Source organism: Corylus avellana, chromosome 2 (assembly GCF_965113065.1).
Source record: "Corylus avellana chromosome 2, dhCorAvel1.hap1.2, whole genome shotgun sequence".
Taxonomy (NCBI): Eukaryota; Viridiplantae; Streptophyta; class Magnoliopsida; order Fagales; family Betulaceae; genus Corylus; species Corylus avellana.
Window position 1 is genome coordinate 36852100 of NC_142491.1, and position 21182 is coordinate 36873281.

Genomic DNA, 21182 nt, shown 5'->3' on the forward strand with positions numbered 1-21182 from the left:
TTTAAAAGTATAAAGGATCGGGTATGGAAGAGAATGCAAGATTGGAAGTTGAATTTCCTTTCTCAAGCTGGGAATGAGGTATTATTGAAAGCTGTTGTTCAAGCTATACCTACATATAGCATGAGTATTTTCAAGCTCCCTAAAGGTTTAAACTTAGAAATAAATGCTCCAATGCAGAAGTTTTTGTGGGGCTATCAAAAGAATGATTCTAGAATTCACTGGATGAGCTGGAATAGAAAGGGAGTTTCTAAGTCTCGGGGGGGAATGGGTTTTAGGGATCTTATGTGTTTTAATAAGGCCCTTTTAGCTAAGCAATGCTGGAGATTATTTCATGACTCGGATAGTTTACCTGCTCAAATCCTAAGGGCTAAGTATTATCCAACAGGCTCAATTTTGGAGGCTCGGCTGGGTTCAAAGCCATTATATGCATGGAGAAGCATTCAGGGTGCAGTTGATCTTCTTGAAAGTGGGCTTTTATGGTGAATAGGAGATGGGGTGAAGGCTGGAATCTGGGGAGAAAAATGGATCTCAACCCCAACTACTTTTATGATTCAAACTCAACCAAGATTGATGTTTGCCACAGCAAGGGTTCGGGAACTAGTTGATACTGACACAAATTGGTGGGACAACGCCTGAGAGATAATTTCAATACAGAGGAGGTGTGGGCTATTGCTTCTATTCCTATAAGTGGTGTGGGAAATCCAGATGTGAGGGTATGGAGGGGTACTGATTCTGGGATGTTTACAGTTCGTAGTGCATATCATTTAGCTATGGAGTTAGAACAAAGGAGTAAACCGGGGTGTTCTAGACAAGTGGAGGAAAGTGAGATTTGGAGGGTTCTATGGCAGCTTAAGATGCCCAATTCTGATAAGAATTTTCTATGGAGAGTTCGTCATAATATTCTTCCGACATGTGATAATCTTTTGAAGAGGAAAATATTTTGTTGGATTCCCGATGTCCTATATGTGGTCTTGTATCAGAAATGGCCACTCACATTTTGTGGCCTTGTCCTTCGGCCTTTGATGTGTGGAGTGCTAGAGAAGTGTTTTTTTCAAAAATTTAATTCTTCAGGTTTGGACTTCTTGCAACTTGTAGAAGAAATATATGAGAAGGGAGGTGTGGAAATGCTCACTGTGTTTACTAGACAGTCAAAGAATATTTGGATGAGGAGCAATGGGGTGATCCACGGGGAAAGTTTTACTGATCCAAATGAGTTGGTTCGGTTAACAAACCAGGCAATGGTTGAGTTCAGTCAAGCAAATATGTCAGCTACTCTAGCAGTGACGCAGGAACGAATGAGACCATCTTCATTATGGACAAAACTTGTTGTGGGTTCATTCAAGATTAATTGGGATGTGGGTTTCAATCGGGCAATGGACAACTTTGGTATGGGCGTTGTGATTCGTGATTCAGATGGTAGGTTTGTAGCTACTAGAGCAGTCTCACGGAAGGGTTGTGTTGATCCAACTATAGGTGAAGCTCTGGCATCTTTTTCTGTAGTGTCTTTTGGTAAGGAATTGGGTTTGTTATGTATTGTTATTGAGGGAGATGCATAGGTAATTGTAAAAGGGATTAATTCTCTTGGAAGGAATTGGTGCAAATATGGACATATAATTGAAGATATCCGGAGGGTGTTGCAGTCTTTTCATGGCTGGAGTTGTCAACATGTGGATCAAAAGGCAAACATGGCAGCTCATATGTTGGCTAAATTGGCAGTCGACACTTTCATAGATAGGACTTAGGTCGGTAATACCCCCAACTGTATCTGTGATATTATTGAGAGGGAACTATAAATCCCCTCACTTTGATTTCTTTTGGAATGAGATTTTTTAGAGTTTTTTCTTAAAAGAAAAAAGTAGTTGAAATATCAGTTTGAGAATATTTTAAAATGTGACCGTTGAAATAGTATTTGTAAACTGATAAAAGGAGAAATTGAAATTGCAGTTGTAACTAATAAAACACAATAATAGGAGAAACAATTATCTATTTGAAAATTTGAAACTATTAAAACATGATAATAGGAAAACGGTTATTTATTTAAATTTCGAAATTTTAATTTCATGAAATAATTTAAACATTGCTTGCTTTAAAGCAATAGTTTGGCTTGTGAGTAGGGCCTTATATATGCTAACTGCTTGACTTTCTTTCTCTCCCTTTTTTTAATTAATTAATTAATTTTATTATGTGGCACTCTCTTCTTCCAAACATTACCAAATTAACCACAAAGAGATGTATGCTAATTTTTAAAATTCTTTAACACAATATGTTAAGAAATCGTACCAAAAACCCACTTCACTACAAAAAAAAAAAAAAAAAACAGAAGATTTTTTGACGTGTCTATAGTAACACACTTTTTGCCACGTCACTAATTACTGACGTGGTAATTACTGATACGTTAAGAAAAACTTATTGAATTTGCCACGTCAATAATTATTAACGTGTTAGACTACCTAACACATAAAAAATACCCAATCAAGAAAAAAAATCCATTTTTTGTAGTGCTTGCACTCACATTCGAGATCGATCCAAGTTAAACATCCCTTCACATAAACGCCAAGCAATATGTGTTATAATTTTTTACATGAGTAAGTTCTTCTATGATGCTTTTTTTTTTCAATTATTTTTTTATTTTTTTAACACATTTATACACGTGTAAGTTCTTCTATGATCTCCCCCGTGTAGCATTTTCCTCATTTGCCTAGAAAAAGAAAAAAAAAAAATTCTTCTGTGATCTTTTTTTTTTTTTTGGTCTTAAGATTCATATATACACAAGGGATTTTAATGCTTAATTAGATAGGTATCAATTATGTTAAAATATTAATTAAATGATTAATATTTTTTTTTTTGTTACCATTATCAATGTTTTTTTTTTTTTTTTCTTCTATTTTGCACGTGACCCAATGCCGGGCAAATTGTCCAAAAATTGCATAAACAAACAAAATGATTTCATTGTACTTGTGTTGGAATTATTATAACAAGCATTCACGTTTCTCTTTCAAGTAGAAAAAATTACAAAACCACCATACAATCTCATGATCGAGCCGCAATCTCCTTTATTAGCAAGCCAAAACAATTTGACTACGCACAAAACAAATTGATAGCTAGCCACAACCTTAACACGTGATGGCGGAAATAAGCAAATTAATATAACCACCACACAATTAGCCTTAATTAATACTCATTAGGGTGTGCCAAGAGGTAGTCCTCAACAGCTTTGAAAAGTCCTGAGGCCATCTCTTTTCCAGCCTTAATCTGCTCTTCCTCGAGCTCATGGTCTCCTATGGTGTGGTCCTTGCTGATGCTCTTCATGATAGATCCTCCATCAGGGGATGCCACTATCTTGATCTCGCAATTGATTTTCTCCAGTTTGTCGGACAAAGCATCGCCATCAATCACACTGTAGCGATATGAAAAGTTTGCTTGGTCAATCTCATCAACCTTTTGCTTTATGTAGCTGATTGGGCTGCCTGTAAAATATTGACAAAATAATGTATATAAATGATGCATGCTATGAAACACAAAACGTACAACTCCTTGGAGATTATTGTGGTAGAAATTAACCTTCATCGAAGCAGATCTTCTTAATGGTTCCGGGACCTCCATTTCCTTCGATGATTTCAATGCTCTTGATGGCCTTTGGAGCAACCTCTGGGATGAGGTTGTCGGAATCTAGGACAAAGCTCTTGAACAGCCTAGCGGGAGGGATAACTGAAGTGGTCTCGGTTTCATAAGTGAACACACCCATGATGAGCTAAGACTTTGGAAGTGATGTGAGAGAGAATGATAATAATTAAGTGGAGAGTTTTTGAGGTTGGGAGATATATGAGGACTAGAGGGTGGTATTTATAATCCAAGGCACAAGCCACAAGGTTTAGCTTGTGTGAATGTGTCCCTATCTTGTAGTTCAAAGAATTTTAATTAGTTTCACATATTTGTTTTTCTATGTCCCCACTATGACAATAAATAATAATTTTGAAAGATCAGAAGGATTTGTAATTTAGTCAAAGAAAGCACCGTCAGAAATTGTTTATGAAAGTAAGTAACCCAATTGATTACAATTTTATGTGCTAACCTCAAGGTTAGCTTGTGTGATTGTGTCCGTTGTAGTTGAAAGAATTTTAACTAGCTAGTTTCAAATAATTCTTTTTCTATGTCCCCACTATGAAAAATAAATAATAATTTTGTAAGAGAAGGGTTTGTAATTTAGTCAAGGAGAAAGCACGGGCAGAAATTGTTTATAAAAGTAACCCATTTGATTCCAACTTATGTGTTATCCTCGACTACTTCTTTTACTACTAAACCCAAAAGTTCTTCAAAATGTGAAAAAGATAAACAAAATTATAGATCAGGTGGGCTAACCACTTATTGATTTAATTACTTGAATATTAGAACACTATATGAGCACTTTCTGGGCTTATTGCTTAATAATTAATGTGGAACAATGGATTTTCATTGAATTTTAGATTTAAAGGTGATTTTTACTGTCACGTCAAGAAGTGTTCACTTAAGAGTAAGCACTTAACATGCAAGAGTACTTATGCATTTGACATTTAATACATGAGTACTGATATACTTTACACTAATTTTATACCAGTGACATGCCATGCGTGGAATGTAAAAAGTTATACTTTTGTAAGCAATTATTAAACTCATGTCATGCCAATTATAGTGTGAATAAAAGATTTATTCTTTAAAAAATCGCATACCTATTTTCATTAGAAAGCTTAACTAGTCATGTGCACCATTTTCTAATTTTCCTAAACTTGACAATTGACTTTCATTCAATAAAGGCGGCTACTTCGCTCATATTTTCTGCAAACCCGCCCTGCCCGCCTGCCCGGATTTGTGTTTTTTTTGCAGGTATGGGTTGGATTTCTTCCAACCCATGCAGGGTGGGGCGGGTTTCAGGTATAAAATATTTTGGGACGCAGGTACTCGCCCAGCCCCGCATTAGCAAATAATAATAAAAAAAAGCTCTAGTTTTTTATCTTCTTCTCTTTTTTCTAGCCGCCGCCCCCCTCAACCCCTCTCCTTTATTTATTTATTTATTTTTTCTTCTCTCACTCTCACTCTCGCCTCTCACTCTCTCTGCTGTCTCGCTCTCTTTATGCTTTGGCTCTCAAATTCGCTCTCTCTGTCTCCGTCTCGCACTCTCTCTGTCTCTGTCTTGCTCTTTCTATCTCCTTCTCGCTCTCATTCTCAGTCGCTGTCTTTCTCTCTCTCTGTCTCTCTCACTCTCTCATATGAAAAAAAAATGAAAAAAAAAAAAAAAAAACCAAGAAAAATAAGCCTTGCCCATAATACTCGACCCTACCACCCCAACCTGCAGTATCCGCCCCGTTCAACCCGAACCCGGGCAGATAGGGTTCATTGTGTCCGCGTAACGGGTAAGATTTTTCAAACCCGCAGGGTACGGGTCGAGTAGGGGAAATGGCCAAAATCCACCCTGCCTCGACCCGCGCCCACCCCTGAGGATAAAATTGGTTGATTCTTTTTTCCAAAACTTCTTGTACAAGTGAGACTCCGGGAAGCAATATTTATCTAAGAGATAGAGTAACAGTCACCTTATTGTCCATACTTCAACAAATTCCTATTCTATTCATGTTCTACTTTTATTAATTAATTTCTTCATTCCCACACCTTTGATTTTTTCCAACAATTTTATTATTGGAGAAATTATTTCATGAAAATAAAATTTAGAAATTTAAATAAATAACCGTTTTCCTATTATTATGTTTTAACAGTTTCTAATTTTAAATAGATAATTGTTTCTCCTATTATCATGTTTTATTAGTTACAACTGTTGTTTCAATTTCGAATAGAGATTTCCCACTTCTATGAGGCAGCCAAGCGTCATCCAAATTTGAGGTATTACAACTAAATCTGAGGTATTAGCACATTTGAGGCACTAGCACCAAATTTAGGATTATCAAATCCCTTTTGGATGATACCATCCCTAAAGGATTAACCTTCCACCCCTAAGTTTTAGTTTTGAATCAAAAAACAAGTTTTGAGACATTAAAAACTAAATATTAACTCATAGAAATTTAACTAACAAAAAAAAATAACAAAATTTTTATTATTTATTTATTTTTTAATATATGTCCGACGGTAGGATGCCAAATTTTGCCAGCTGCATAGTAGGACTCTTCAATTTCTCCTATTATCATATTTTATAAGTTGTATAACTGCTGTTATAATAAACTTTTTGGACAAAATCAAAGGTGTGGGAATGAAGGAATTAATAGAAGTAGAAAAGAAATGAAACGAGAATTTGTTGAAGTTTGGATAGTAAGGTGATAGTTACTCGTATATCTTAGATTATAATAGTACCTCCAACTTGTATAAGAAGTTTTGCAAAAGGGTCCCCTGGATACAATTCTGCGGAAATGTAACGTGCAAATTGCAAAATTCTGAACACTACTCAAAACAAGAAATTTTGTAACATAAATGAGTACGAAAAGATCGAAGAGAAGAACAAAGGAAAAGAAAAGAAAAAAAATATAAATATCTATATAAACTGCTGGAAAAAATTATAAATTAATTTTATATAATCCGAGAACCAGTTTATAATAGTTGAAATATCAGTTTGAGACTATTTTAAAGTGTGACCGTTGAAATAGTATTTGTAAACTGATAAAACATGATAATAGGAGAAATTGAAATTGCAGTTGTAACTAATAAAACACAATAATAGGAGAAACAATTATCTATTTGAAATTTGAAACTATTAAAACATGATAATAGGAAACGGTTATTTATTTAAATTTCGAAATTTTAATTTTATGAAATAATTTAAACATTGCTTGCTTTAAAGCAATAGTTTGGGGGTTTGGGCTGTGAGTTGGGCCTTATATATGCTAACTGCTTGACTTTCTTTCTTTCTCTCTCTCTCTCTCTCTCTCTTTTTCTTTAAATTTATTTATTTATTTTATTATGTGGCACACTCTTCTTTGAAACATTACCAATTTAACCACAAAGAGATGTATACTAATTTTTAAAATTCTTTCACACAATATGTTAAGTAATCATACCGAACACCCACTTCACTACAAAAAAAAAAAAAAAAAAAAAAAAAAAAAAGGGGATTTTTTGACGTGTCTACAGTAACACGTTTTTTGCCACGTCATTAATTACTAACGTGGTAATTACTGCCACATCAAGAAAAACTTTATTGACGTATTGCATTTGCCACGTCAATAATTATTGACGTGTCAAGCCACCAAACACGTAAAAAATACACAGTCAAGAAAAAAATCCATTTTTTGTAGTGCTTGTACTAACATTCGAGATCGATCCAAGTTAAACATCACTTCACATAAATGCCAAGCAATATGTGTTATAATTTTTTACACAAGTAAGTTCTTCTATGATGCTTTCTTTTTTCTTTTTAATTATTTATTATTATTATTATTATTATTATTATTATTTATTTTTAACACAAATTTATACATGAGTAAGTTCTTTTATGATCTCCCCCTTGTAGCCTTTTCCTCATTCGCTTAGAAAAGAAAAAAAAAAGAAATGTCTTCTATGATCTTAATTTATTTATTTTTTGGTCTTAAGATTCATATATATGCAAGGGATTTTAATGCTTAATTAGATAGGTATCAATTATGTTAGAATATTAATTAAATGATTAACATTTTTTTAGTGTTTTTATTTATTTATTTATTTTGCAAGTGACCCATTGTCGGGCAAATTGTCCAAAAAATTGCATCAACAAACAAAATGATTTCATTATGCATGTGTTGAAGTTATTACGACAAGCATTCACGTTTCTCTTTCAAGTAGAAAAACTTACAAAACCACCTTACAATCTCATGAGAGCATCTCCAACAGTAAGAGGTATTTTACCTAGTCAAAAAATACAATTTTCTATTTTAGCTACTCAGTTTTTAATATCAACTCCAACGGATTCTTTATTTAATTCTCTATTTTTTTAAATATTATTTTTTAATCTTTCTTTATTTTTATTTTCACTTTTCTCTCTCTCTCTCCCTCTCTCTCACTCTTCCCTCTCAACCCAAACTCAAACCTCTCATGACCAGCTATTCCCTCTCAACCCAAACCCCCCATGGTCAGCTCTGCAATTAGCTCTCTATCTCTCTCTCTCTCACTCTCGCTCTGCCGCTTCCCTCTCAACCCAAACCCAAACCTCCCATGACTAGCTATTTCCTTTTAACCCAAAGCCAACCCAAACCCCCTATGGCCAGCTCTGCAATTAGCTCTCTCTCTCTCTCACTTTCGCTTTGCTATTCAATTTTTTTGGGGGAGTTTTTAGTGATTCAAAAGATTTGATTTGAATCATAAATTCATGAACAGAGGAGAGAGAAACGTTGAGGGAGGGAGAGGAGAGAAAAGAGGAGAGATAAACGTTGAGGGAGAGAGAAAATAATGTGAAAATAATATTATATTCAACAATTTAGTATGCTACAGTGAATAGCAATCTGAAGCTATTAACTGTAGCAATTACGGTATAATAGTTAATATGAAGCTATTCTGTTGGAGCAAAAAAAAGGGCAAAAATAGCTAAATGTAGCTAATATCTCCCTTTTAACTACACTGCTGAAGATGCTCTGAGCCGCAAACTCCTTTATTAGCAAGCCAAAACAATTTGACTACGCACAAAACAAATTGATAGCCACCACCTTAACACGTGATGGCGGAAATAAGCAAATTAATATAACCACCACACAATTAGCCTTAATTAATACTCATTAGGGTGTGCCAAGAGGTAGCCCTCAACAGCTTTGAAAAGTCCTGAGGCCATCTCTTTTCCAGCCTTAATTTGCTCTTCCTTGAGCTCATGGTCTCCTGTGGTGTGGTACTTGCTGATGCTCTTTAAGATAGATCCTCCATCAGGGGATGCCACTATCTTGATCTCGTAATTGATTTTCTCCAGTTTGTCGGACAAGGCATCGCCTTCAATCACACTGTAGCGATATGAAAAGTTTGCTTGGTCAATCTCATCAACCTTTTGCTTTATGTAGTTGAATTGGCTGCCTGCAAAATATTGACAACATAATGTATATATATGATGCATGCTATGAAACACAAAACGTACAACTCCTTGGAGATTATTGTTGTAGAAATTAACCTTCATCGAAGCAGATCTTCTTAATGGTTCCGGGACCTCCATTTCCTTCGATGATTTCAATGCTCTTGATGGCCTTTGGAGCAACCTTTGGGATGAGGTTGTCGGAATCTAGGACAAAGCTCTTAAACAGCCTAGCCGGAGGGATAACTGAAGTGTTCTCGGTTTCATAAGTGAACACACCCATGATGAGTTAAGACTTTGGAAGTGATGTGAGAAAGAATGTTAATAATTAAGTGGAGAGTTTTTGAGGTTGGGAGATATATGAGGACTAGAGGGTGGTATTTATAATCCAAGGCGCAAGCCACAAGGTTTAGCTTGTGTGAAAGTGTCCCTTGTAGTTCAAAGAATTTTAATTAGTTTCACATATTTGTTTTTCTATGTCCCCACTATGACAATAAATAATAATTTTGAGAGATCAGAACGGTTTGTAATTTAGTCAAAGAAAGCACTGTCAGAAATTGTTTATGAAAGTAAGTAACCCAATTGATTCCAATTTTATGTGCTAACCTCAAGGTTAGCTTGTGTGATTGTGCCCCTTGTAGTTGAAAGAATTTTAACTAGTTTCAAATAATTCTTTTTCTATGTCCCCACTATGAAAAATAAATAATAATTTTGTAAGAGAAGGATTTGTAATTTAGTCAAGGAGAATGCACGGGCATAAATTGTTTATAAAAGTAACCCACTTGATTCCAATTTATGTGTTAACCTCGACTATTTCTTTTACTACTAAACCCGAATGTTCTTCAAAATGTGAAAAAGAAAAAGAAAATTATGGATCAGCTAACCACTTATTGATTTAATTACTTGAATATTAGAACACTATATGAGGACTTTCTGGGCTTATTGATTAATAATTAAAGTGAAACACTGGATTTTCAATGAATTTTAGATTTAAAAGTGATTTTTACTGCCATGTCAAAAAGTATTCACTTGAGAGTAAGCACTTAACATGCAAGAGTACTGATGTATTTGACATTTAATACAAGAGTACTGATATACTTTACACTCATTTTATACTAGTGACATGCATGGAATGAGCTGAATGAATGTAAAACGTTTCACTTTTGTAAGCAATTATTTAACTCATGTCATGCCAATTATAGTGTGAATAAAAGATTTATTCTTTAAAAAATCACATATCTATTTTTGTTAGAAAGCTTAACTAGTCATGTGCACCATTTTCTAATTTTCCTAAACTTGACAATTGACTTTCATTCAATAAAGGCGGCTGCCTCGCTCATATTTTCAGCAAACCCGCCCTGCCCCCCGCCCGCCCAGATTTGGGTGTTTTTTTGCGGATACGGGTTGGACTTCTTCCAACCCGTGCATGACGGGGCGGGTTTCAGGTATAAAATATTTTGGGGCGCGGGTACTCACCCTGCCCTGCTTTAGCAAATAAAAGAAAAATAAAATAAATAAATAAAAAAACCCTCTAGTTTTTCATCTTCTTCTCTTTTTCTAGCTGCCGCCCCCCTCAATCCCTCTCCGTTTTTTTTTTTTCTTTCTCTCACTCTCGCCTCTCACTCTCTCTGCTATCTCGCTCTCTCTCTCTGCTCTGTCTCCGTCTCGCTCTCATTCTCTGTCGCCGTCTTTCTCTCTCTCTCTCTCTCTCTCTCTCTCTCTCACTCTCTCTATCTCTCTCTATCTCCATCTCGCACTCTCTCTCTGTCGTAGGCTCTCTCTTCTTCGCGGGTTCTTTCTCTCTCTCGACGGCTCTCTCTCTTGCTCACTCTCTCAGATGAAAAAAAATGAAAGAAAAAAAAAAAAAAACCAAGAAAAATAAGTCTTGCCCATAATACTCGACCCAACGAACCCAACCCACAGTATTCACTCCGTTCAACCCGAACGAAAGTAGATAGGGTTCACTGTGTCCACGTAGCGGGTAAGATTTTTCAAACCCGCAGGGTACGGGTCGGGTAGGGGTAATGGCCGATATCCACCCTGCCCCGACTCCCACCCACCCCTAATGAGGATAAAATTGGTCGATTCTTTTTTCCAAAACTTCTTGTACAAGTGGGACTCCGAGAAGCAATATTTATCTAAGAGATAGAGTAAGAGTCACCTTATTGTCCATACTTCAACAAATTCCTATTCTATTCATGTTATACTTTTATTAATTAATTTCTTCTTTCCCACACCTTTAATTTTTTCCAACAATTTTATTATTGGTGAAATTATTTCAGGAAAAATAAAATTTAGAAATTTAAATAAATAACCGTTTTCCTATTATTTTGTTTTAACCGTTTCTAATTTAAATAGATAATTGTTTCTCCTATTATCATGTTTTATTAGTTACAACTGTTGATTCAATTTCGAATAGAGATTTCCGACTGCCATGAGGCAGCCAAGCGTCAAACATTTTACTTTTTTTTTTTTTATTATTATTATTTATTTATTTTTATTTAAAAAAAAAATTGAAGAATAAAGATATTAAAGGGGAATCTAAATTTGAACTATTAGCACTAAATTTGAGGTATTAATATGAAATTTGAGGCATTAGTACTAAATTTATGATAATCAAATCCCTTTTGAGTGATACCATCCATAAAGAATTAACCTTACACTTTAAGTTTTAGTTTTGAATAAAAAAACAAGTTTTGAGGCATTAAAAACTAAATATTAATTCATAGAAATTTAACTAACAAAAAAAAAAAAACAAAATTTTTATTTATTTATTTATTTAGTAATATATGTTTGACGCAATTTGGCAGCCGCATAGAAGGCTCTTCAATTTCTCTTATTATCATATTTTATAAGTTGTATAACTACTGTTATAATAAAATTTTTGGACAAAATCAAAGGTGTGGGAATGAAGGAACTAATAAAAGTAGAACATAAATGAAATGAGAATTTGTTGAAGTTTGGATAGTAAGGTGATAGTTACTCGTATCTCTTAGATTATAATAGTGCCTCTAACTTGTATTAGAAGTTTTGCAAAAGGGTCCTCAGTATACAATTCTGCTGAAATGTAGCCTGCAAATTGCAAAATTCTGAACACTACTCAAAACAAGAAATTTTGTAACATATATCAGTTCGAAGAGAAGAGAAGAACAAACGAAAAGAAAAGAAAAAAATATAAATATCTCTATATAAACTGCTGGAAAAAAGTATATATTAATTTTATATAATCCGAGTACCAGTTTATAATAGTTGAAATATCAGTTTGAGACTATTTTAAAATGTGACCGTTGAAATAGTATTTGTAAACTGATAAAACATGATAATAGGAGAAATTGAAATTGCAGTTGTGACTAATAAAACACAATAATAGGAGAAACAATTATCTATTTGAAATTGGAAACTATTAAAACATGATAATAGGAAAACGGTTATTTTTTTAAATTTCGAAATTTTAATTTTATGAAATAATTTAAACATTGCTTGCTTTAAAGCAATAGTTTGGCCCGTGATTTGGGCCTTATATATATATATATGCTAACTTGACTTTCTCTTTTTTATTTATTTATTTATTATTTATTATATTTATTTATTTATTTATTATTATTATTATTATTATTATGTGGCACTCTCTTCTTTGAAACATTACCAAATTAGCCACAAAGAGATGTATACTAATTTTTAAAATTCTTTAACACAATATGTTAAGTAATCGTACCAAAAACCCACTTGACTCTCATTCAAGATCGATCCAAGTTAAACATCCCTCCACATAAATGCCAAGCAATATGTGTTATAATTTTTTACACGAGTAAGTTCTTCTATGATCCTTCTAGGATTCATATATATGCCAGGGTTTTAATGCTTAGACAGGCCTCAATTACGTTAAAATATTAATTAAATGATTAATACTTTTTTTTTTGTCGCCATTACCAATATTATTTTTTTCTATTTTGCAGGTGACCCATTGCCGGGCAAATTGTCTAAAAAATTGCATCAACAAACACATTGATTTCATTATACATGTGTTTGGAGTTATTACAACATACATTCACGTTTCTCTTTCAAGTAGAAAAACTTACAAAACCACCTTACAATCTCATGAGCCGCAAACTCCTTTATTAGCAAGCCAAAACAATTTGACTACGCACAAAACAAATTGATAGCCACAACCTTAACACGTGATGGCGGAAATAAGCAAATTAATATAACCACCACACAATTAGCCTTAATTAATACTCATTAGGGTGTGCCAAGAGGTAGCCCTCAACAGCTTTGAAAAGTCCTGAGGCCTTCTCTTTTCCAGCCTTAATCTGCTCGTCCTTGAGTTCATGGTCTCCTATGGTGTGGTACTTGCTGATGCTCTTCAAGATAGATCCTCCATCAGGGGATGCCACTATCTTGATCTCGTAATTGATTTTCTCCAGTTTGTCGGACAAAGCATCGCCTTCAATCACACTGTAGCGATATGAAAAGTTTGCTTGGTCAATCTCTTCAACCTTTTGCTTTATGTAGTTGAATGGGCTGCCTGCAAAATATTGACAAAATAATGTATCTATATGATGCATGCTATGAAACACAAAACGTACAACTCCTTGGAGATTATTGTGGTAGAAATTAACCTTCATCGAAACAGATCTTCTTAATGGTACCGGGACCTCCATTTCCTTCGATGATTTCAATGCTCTTGATGGCCTTTGGAGCAACCTTTGGGATGAGGTTGTCGGAATCTAGGACAAAGCTCTTGAACAGCCTAGCCGGAGGGATAACTGAAGTGGTCTCGGTTTCATAAGTGAACACACCCATGATGAGCTAAGACTTTGGAAGTGATGTGAGAAAGAATGATAATAATTAAGTGGAGAGTTTTTGAGGCCGGGGGATATACGACTAGAGGGTGGTATTTATAATCCAAGGCACAAGCCACAAGGTTTAGCTTGTGTGAATGTGTCCCTTGTAGTTCAACGAATTTCAATTAGTTTCACATATTTCTTTTTCTATGTCCCCACTATGAAAATAAATAATAATTTTGAAAGAGAAGGATTTGTAATTTAGTCAAAGAAAGCACCGTCAGAAATTGTCTATGAAAGTAACCCAATTGATTCCAATTTTATGTGCTAACCTCAAGGTTAGCTTGTGTGATTGTGTCCGTTGTAGTTGAAAGAATTTTAACTAGTTTCAAATAATTATTTTTCTATGCCCCACTATGAAAAATAAATAATAATTTTGTAAGAGAAGGATTTGTAATTTAGTCAAGGAGAAAGCACGGGCAGAAATTGTTTATAAAAGTAATCCACCTGATTCCAATTTATGTGCTAACCTCGACTATTTCTTTTACTACTAAACCCAAAAGTTCATCAAAATGTGAACAAGAAAAACAAAACTATGGATCAGGAGGGCTAACCACTTATTGAATTAATTACTTGAATATTAGAACACTATATGAGCACTTTTTGGGCTTATAGCATGTTTGAGAAATAAAGCTTTTAAGTCAAAAAGAGCTTTTGGACAAAAGCTTCATTTTCAAGTTTTTGCGAAAAATACGTTTTGGTCATTTTTAATCTTTTTAGATCCTCAAAAACGCTTTTAATTTTTTTACTAAATGAATACTTTTTTCTTCAAACGGACTTTTTGAATATCAAAAACACATTTAGGCCCTTCAAACGCAATCCTAAATAAGCCCTTAGTGTTTATAATTAATTAAAGTGAAACAATGGATTTTAGATGGATTGTCATTAAATTTTAAATTTTAAGGTAATTTTTACTACCACGTCAAAAAGTGTTCACTTGAGAATAAGCATTTGAACGTGCGTGTAACATTTTTCTTTATGTATATGCTTAACATGCAAAATCGTTCCATTTGGCATTTAATACAAGAGTACTGATATACTCACTCATTTTATACCATTGACATTGTATGAGCTAAATGGACTTAAAAAGTTTTACTTTTGTAAGCGATTATTTAACTCATGTCATGTCGACTATAGTGTGTGAATAAAAGATTTACTCTTTAAAACAATCGCATACCTATTTTTGTTAGAAAGCTTAACCAGTCACGTGCACCATTTTCTAATTTTCTTAAACTTGACAATTGACTTTCATTCAATAAAGGCGGCTGCTGGCCCAATGGGCAACCATATTCTGGCTTCTCTTTTTGGGGCTAATCACTAGATCTAATGCTAAATTTCAATATTTCATTGTGAACAAATAGACTTTTCAGATCAAATGGATATGTCTGGTTATATATATAAAGTTTTCTATCCATTCAAAAGCAGGATCTATATATTGGTGTTTTTTTTTTTTTTTTTTTTTTTTTTCTTTACATGGCCATACAAGAGGAGAAAAAAGAAATAAAAATTTGAACTGAACTTTCGCTTCATGAGCCATAATCTTTAATGGATTGAACTACCCTTAAAAATAGGATCTATATATATGGATCACGAGCTACCGCAACAACACTGTCCGCTATGAACCAGTGACAGAAAAAGTGTAGACAGAAAAACTAAAGATGCTTCTTCAAGTCGGTTTAGTCATAGTTTAACTCAGTCTCACCGATGTCGACACTAGTGAACACCTATATAGCCAGTGAAGTGAAAATAATTCCAAGTGCATCCCATTACATGATTCGATCCCAACATCTACCACTCACCAAACCACATGGAAGTAAGCTACTTCCATGTGCCAATAGACCACCATCTTTAGTGGTACCAATAGACCACCATCTTTAGTGGTAGACTGAGGCTCAAGGTTACTTGTCCTGAAAGTCTTCCTTGTAGATTAAAGAATATTATGTAGTTTTAAATTTTCTTTTCGATGTTCTGATCACTATGAAACTGGAATCATAATTTTCTAGGAAAAGGGATTTGTAATTTAGTCAAAGAAAGCATCTTTGGGAAATTTTTCAATATAAACGACAAAAACCCTATTGTTTCTAGATCTTGCTTAACTAACCTTAATCCTTTCCTGAATATCAAACAAAATAGCTTGTATACATGCGAAGAGAACTAAAGGGAATCACGAGGGCTATATACACTACAAGAAATTAGGTCTTTAGGGGCGACTCAAAGTCGCCCCTAAAGGTCCTAAAGTGGACGCTGTTGCCAACAGCGTCGACTTTTCGACCCTAAAGGTGTCGACGCTAATAGTCCGACCCTAATGATCAAATGTCTAATTATCAGGGTCCACTTAAAAGTCGACCCTAATGATCACTTTTAGCGTCCACTTTATCGCCCCTAAAAGTCGCAATGTTTTGACCCTAAAGATGATGTAAACGGAAGCAAAAGTCGACCCTAATAGTCAAGCATTAGCGTCCACTTTTAGTTAACCATTAGGGTCCACTTTATCGACCCTAATGGTCCTTTAAAAAAAATAATAATAATAACTATCAGCGTCCAAACCAAAGTGGACGCTGATAGTTAACCATTAGGGTCGACTTTTGTCAACCATTAGCGTCCACTTTTTGTGGACGCTAATGGTCCAAAATGTTTTTAAAAAAAATTGACTATCAGCGTCCAAATTAAAGTGGACGCTGATAGTTAACCATTAGGGTCGACTTTGTCGACCCTAATGGTCCTAAAAAATCAAAAAAAAAAAAAAATCTGCGATCGATCGCACTCCAAGTGCGATCGATCGCAACATCAGTAAGTTTTCGATCTCAAAATGTAGAAAACCTACTGACGTTGTGATCGATCGCACTTCAAGTGCGATCGATCGCAACGTCAGTAGGTTTTCTACATTTTGAGATCGATCGCACTCCAGTGCGATCGATCGCAGTACCAGTAGGTTTTCAGGTAGGTTTTTTATATTTTGCGATCGATCACACTCCAAGTGCGATCGATCGCAAAACCAGGAAACAAATTCATATATTCGTGGAACTTAGATTTATCTTGGCTGCCTTAGAATCCATTTTGGGCTCTATTTTATAATCATTATATGCTGGTTTAAGAGATCCATTAAACTGAAAAATGATGTGCATGTTTGGCGGTAAGGATATCTTTTCCAACTTTCATCCTTGTTCAATTCGGTAGCTTACTTGAGAAAAGACAATATAAAGAACATGGAGAGTTAATCATAGATTATGGTTATCTCATTCTGTTTAGGTAATACGTTTTTATTCCAATAACCTAAGCTAAGTGTTTTGGGTTAGGCAATTCTCCCACAGCTTCCCTGTATGTGTAAAAGAAATTGTAGCCGAATGAACTAACTTTCAGTTGCTTAGCATTTCCTTGGTCTAGGCAAAAATTAATAAATATGGATTTTGGCTGTGGAAAAATATGAAGATTGAGAGGAGAATATTAGCATTTCCTTGGCATTCAGTTTGCTGGAATTTTGACAGAATATTGATAGCTATTACCTTTCGAAGTTCCCGCATGAATTCTAACAGCATTGGAGTGACCACCTAGCATTTGAGTGGAAAAAGTTGCATCAAAGACAATTTCAAGCGGATACATGGAAATGTTACTTCCATGCAATAAATCTAAGAAATAACAACTTGCTTACCTATATCCTATGCTGCTGTGACCATAATAATATAAACAATACAATGGAACAAAATTAGCAAGCAAAATGAATCAGAGAAGAAAATTGGTACCTTTCTTGGAGCAGTAAGGGTCCCATCCACATCAAATAAAGCAATTAAACCAGGATTCGTAATGGCCATTTCGCTCAACATATTTTTCTGCAACACCAAATCCACAATATCACAACATCAAAATTATGTAAGACACCACCATTATACCACTAAAACTTTAATAACTAGACAACTAACCGTATCCACAATAGATCGATGACCAAAACACATAAGACCCAACTTATTCTAAAGCCAGCGCACCATCCCAAATAAAAAAAATTAAAAATGCATCTTCTCCACTGTCACACCACCAAAGCAAGCTTTAGCCAAAAAGCTAAAAAAATTCAACACAATCACTCAAAAAACCATAGCCTCATGTATGTTTAGTGTACATAGTTTTTATTAGATGCATTCTCTTGCTAGCGGCAGCTGAAATTAGCTCACAGTACAATTTCCAAATGGGAATTTCAAGAAATGGGCATTGTGCTGAAAACAGAGGAGCAAATTCTCAAAGGGACTGATTGGGAAATCAGGACTCGAGTAATGCGTGCAGGGAAATTCAAGAAATCTGAAATAAATAGGAATCTGTGTTGCAGATCGGGGCTTCAAGATAGAATTCTATGTAAATAAAGCTGTTAATCAGTTTGATTTGAAGGAGTCTCTAATGTCTTTGTAGTTTGTTGTTTGTCTGTAGAAGGTGGTCTAAGTTTGTAGCAGTAGTAAATCTGTGCGCAGTAGCAGTAGGTAGTTGTGTCTCACAGGTGGTAAGTTTGTTTTAGTAAAATGATGCTCATTCATCCAAAAACAAATTTCTACAAATGGGGTTTATACAAGAACAAAGAGAACATGGCAGAGGACAAGAAAAGGCAGAAATTTGAAGATGAAAAATCTCATAGAACAAGAACCCAAAAACTTAAATACAAAAACAGAGAAAAATAAAAATAACAGAGAGTGAGAGAGAGACTTGATGACCAGAAGACTGATGAACGGCAGTGCGGCAGATATCGCCAGCCTTCTTACCGGGGCACACGGCATCAACAGAGACTCCAAATGCCTGCAACGCTTGAAAAGGAACCATCGCCTGCAATCAAAAATCACACTGCAAGACATTAATCACATACATCAATTCAAAGGTGCGCCGGAGAGAGAGCTGTCGGAGACAGCTTAGTGCGCCGGAGAGAGAGAGACGAGCGCCGGAGAGAGAGAGAGAGAGAGAGAGAGAGTGAGAGTGATGAGGGAGGTAAGTGAGAGGGAGAGAGAGGCAGAAATTTCAGAAATTTGAGGGATTTTGGTGTTTTTGAGGTTTGGGGGAAAAAACACAGTGTCTGAAATTTTTGGTTCGAAAATTTCAGACACCGCGCGCGCCACTTGTTGGCGCAAATTAAAATTGAGCATAATCAGCGGCAACAAAATTGGTCGCCGCTATTTAGGATAATTTTTTTTTAATTATACTTACAATATTTTTAGAATAATTAAGCACCTTTATATATATATATAGTTACAATTTTTTTTTTTTTTAATTATACTTACAATTTTTTTAATTTTTGTTTTTCTTTATTTTCTCTTGTAATATGTTTTTTTTTTTATTATTATAATATTAACTAATAATTTCCGTTTAATAAATTTTTATGACAAAGATCATTAAGTTGATATTTATCTTATAATTAATTATAAGATCAATACAAAATCCAAAGATAATATAAGATTAATATAACTAATGCACTAAGATAATATAAAAAGCTTATAGTTCAATTGAATGTTCGGTTAACCTTCAATTGTATCCAGTTTGATCAATCAATTGATCTTATCGTAATCAATATAATTAATTCACTAGAATCTATCGGATGTTTGATCGATCAATTGATTCTATTACGATCAATCGAACTAATTCACTAGGATCGATTGGATTTTCGATCAGATGTTTGATCTTATCACGATCAATCGAACTAACTCACTAGGATCGATTGGATGTTTGATCGATCGGATTTTCGATCCAACATTTGATTGATCATTTGATTCTATCACGATCAATCGAACTAATTCATTAGGATCGATCGAATGTTTGATCGATCATTTGATCCTATTACGATCAATCGAACTAATTCATTAAGATCGATCTCAATCGAACTAATTCATTTGGATCGATCGAATGTTTGATCGATCACTTGATCCTATCACGATCAATCAAATTAATTCAGTAGGATCGATCGGATGTTTGATCGATCATTTGATCCTATCACGATCAATCGAATTAATTCAGTAGGATCCATCGGATGTTCGATCGATCATTTGATCAATTAATTATATATATGAATATATATTATATACATACTTGTTAGTTACTATATACTAACTTAGTATTACTATTAAGTTAAGTGGTAGATCACATGATCTAAAGATGATGTGAATTGTAATTAGAAAAAAAAAAAAAGATTATGTGAATTATTATATCACATGATCATATATATCACAAATTAAGTGATTAATATTAGAATCAACAATGTGTTTGTTTAGAGATATATGTTGTTGTTATGTTTAGAGTATTATGCTGTAGATATCATTATAAGTTAGATGTTTCGTCATATGGTCTACCATTATAATTTATATGATTATATAAAATGATCAATTGATGATTAAATCATGTGATTATATAATAACAAAATATACATATATAATATGACGTAAGTCAGAAGTATTTACAAACTTATACAAATACAACAATTAAGTACCCAGAGACTTAATAACTAGTTACTTAATAAACTAACATATTAACTAAGTTAATATATTAAATTACTAACCTAGTATAATTTACTATAGGTTATTTTGACAAAAACAAATTATATGTTACTTAATATATATATATATATATATATATATATATATATATATTATACATACTTGTCCGTTAATATATACTAACTTAGTATTACTAAGTAAGTTAACTATTTTCAAAAAACAATGACATGATGATGTGTATTATCATTCTAATTACATTAGATCATAGTTAATTAGTTAATTAAGTATGCTCTAGTGTAATTAGAATGATAATACATATGAACTTGATCTAATAATGTTTTTTTTTTTTTAGAAAACTTTGTCCTATTCTTCATGAATTAAGTTTCATAATATTTAAGTATAATGTATTATCACTATAATTTATATGATTATATGACATGATCAACTGATTATTAAATCAACTGATTATATAATAACAAATTATACATATATAATATGATATAAATATACAAATATATACTAATACAATAATTAAGTATCTTGAGACTTAATACAATAATTAAGTATCTAGAGACTTAGTTTCAATGTATGTTATAAATCCATCTATGTTATACATTACGTTTCAAAAAGCTTTAGTGGACGCTATTGAGCTTGTAGTTTAATTTTATTCTTTTTTTTAAAAAAAATTTTTAGAAGAGCTTTAGCGTCCACCAAAGTGGACGCTATTGTGAATCAATTTTTTTTTTTAAAATTTTTCCTACCTACTCTTTAGGGTCGACTTAATACTTAACTATTAGGGGCGACTTTGAAAGTCAACCCTAATACTTGGCATCAATTTTTTTTTTTTAATTTTTTTTCCTACCTACTCTTTAGGGTCGACAA

At 33.7% G+C, this 21182-nt stretch overlaps 3 protein-coding genes across 3 annotated transcripts; all 3 read right to left on the minus strand.

Annotated features, from left to right (window-relative positions):
- Positions 1 to 3111: 3111 nt before the first annotated feature.
- Positions 3112 to 3816, minus strand: LOC132190413 (major strawberry allergen Fra a 1.04). The gene is made up of 2 exons (XM_059605403.2): positions 3562 to 3816; positions 3112 to 3467 (listed from the first exon to the last, which is right to left on the minus strand). The coding sequence occupies exons 1-2, from the start codon at positions 3743 to 3745 to the stop codon at positions 3172 to 3174; spliced, it is 480 nt and encodes a 159-aa protein (XP_059461386.1). The 5' UTR covers positions 3746 to 3816; the 3' UTR covers positions 3112 to 3171.
- Positions 3817 to 8710: 4894 nt separating this feature from the next.
- LOC132189504 (major strawberry allergen Fra a 1.05-like) lies at positions 8711 to 9284 on the minus strand. Its single transcript, XM_059604249.2, has 2 exons — positions 9101 to 9284; positions 8711 to 9006 (listed from the first exon to the last, which is right to left on the minus strand). The coding sequence occupies exons 1-2, from the start codon at positions 9282 to 9284 to the stop codon at positions 8711 to 8713; spliced, it is 480 nt and encodes a 159-aa protein (XP_059460232.1).
- Positions 9285 to 13035: 3751 nt separating this feature from the next.
- Positions 13036 to 13855, minus strand: LOC132187665 (major strawberry allergen Fra a 1.05). Its single transcript, XM_059602059.2, has 2 exons — positions 13621 to 13855; positions 13036 to 13526 (listed from the first exon to the last, which is right to left on the minus strand). Exons 1-2 carry the CDS (start codon positions 13802 to 13804, stop codon positions 13231 to 13233), a joined length of 480 nt encoding a protein of 159 aa, XP_059458042.1. The 5' UTR covers positions 13805 to 13855; the 3' UTR covers positions 13036 to 13230.
- Between the last annotated feature and the right edge of the window lie 7327 nt (positions 13856 to 21182).

Bases quoted from the DNA above. Each gene is read 5' to 3' on its own strand.
- LOC132190413 (XM_059605403.2), bottom strand. From the start codon at position 3,745: ATGGGTGTGTTCACTTATGAAACCGAGACCACTTCAGTTATCCCTCCC. The intron at 3,468-3,561 runs GTTAATTTCTAC...AATATTTTACAG, and splicing joins GAAGATCTGCTTCGATGAAG to GCAGCCCAATCAGCTACATA.
- LOC132189504 (XM_059604249.2), bottom strand. From the start codon at position 9,284: ATGGGTGTGTTCACTTATGAAACCGAGAACACTTCAGTTATCCCTCCG. The intron at 9,007-9,100 runs GTTAATTTCTAC...AATATTTTGCAG, and splicing joins GAAGATCTGCTTCGATGAAG to GCAGCCAATTCAACTACATA.
- LOC132187665 (XM_059602059.2), bottom strand. From the start codon at position 13,804: ATGGGTGTGTTCACTTATGAAACCGAGACCACTTCAGTTATCCCTCCG. The intron at 13,527-13,620 runs GTTAATTTCTAC...AATATTTTGCAG, and splicing joins GAAGATCTGTTTCGATGAAG to GCAGCCCATTCAACTACATA.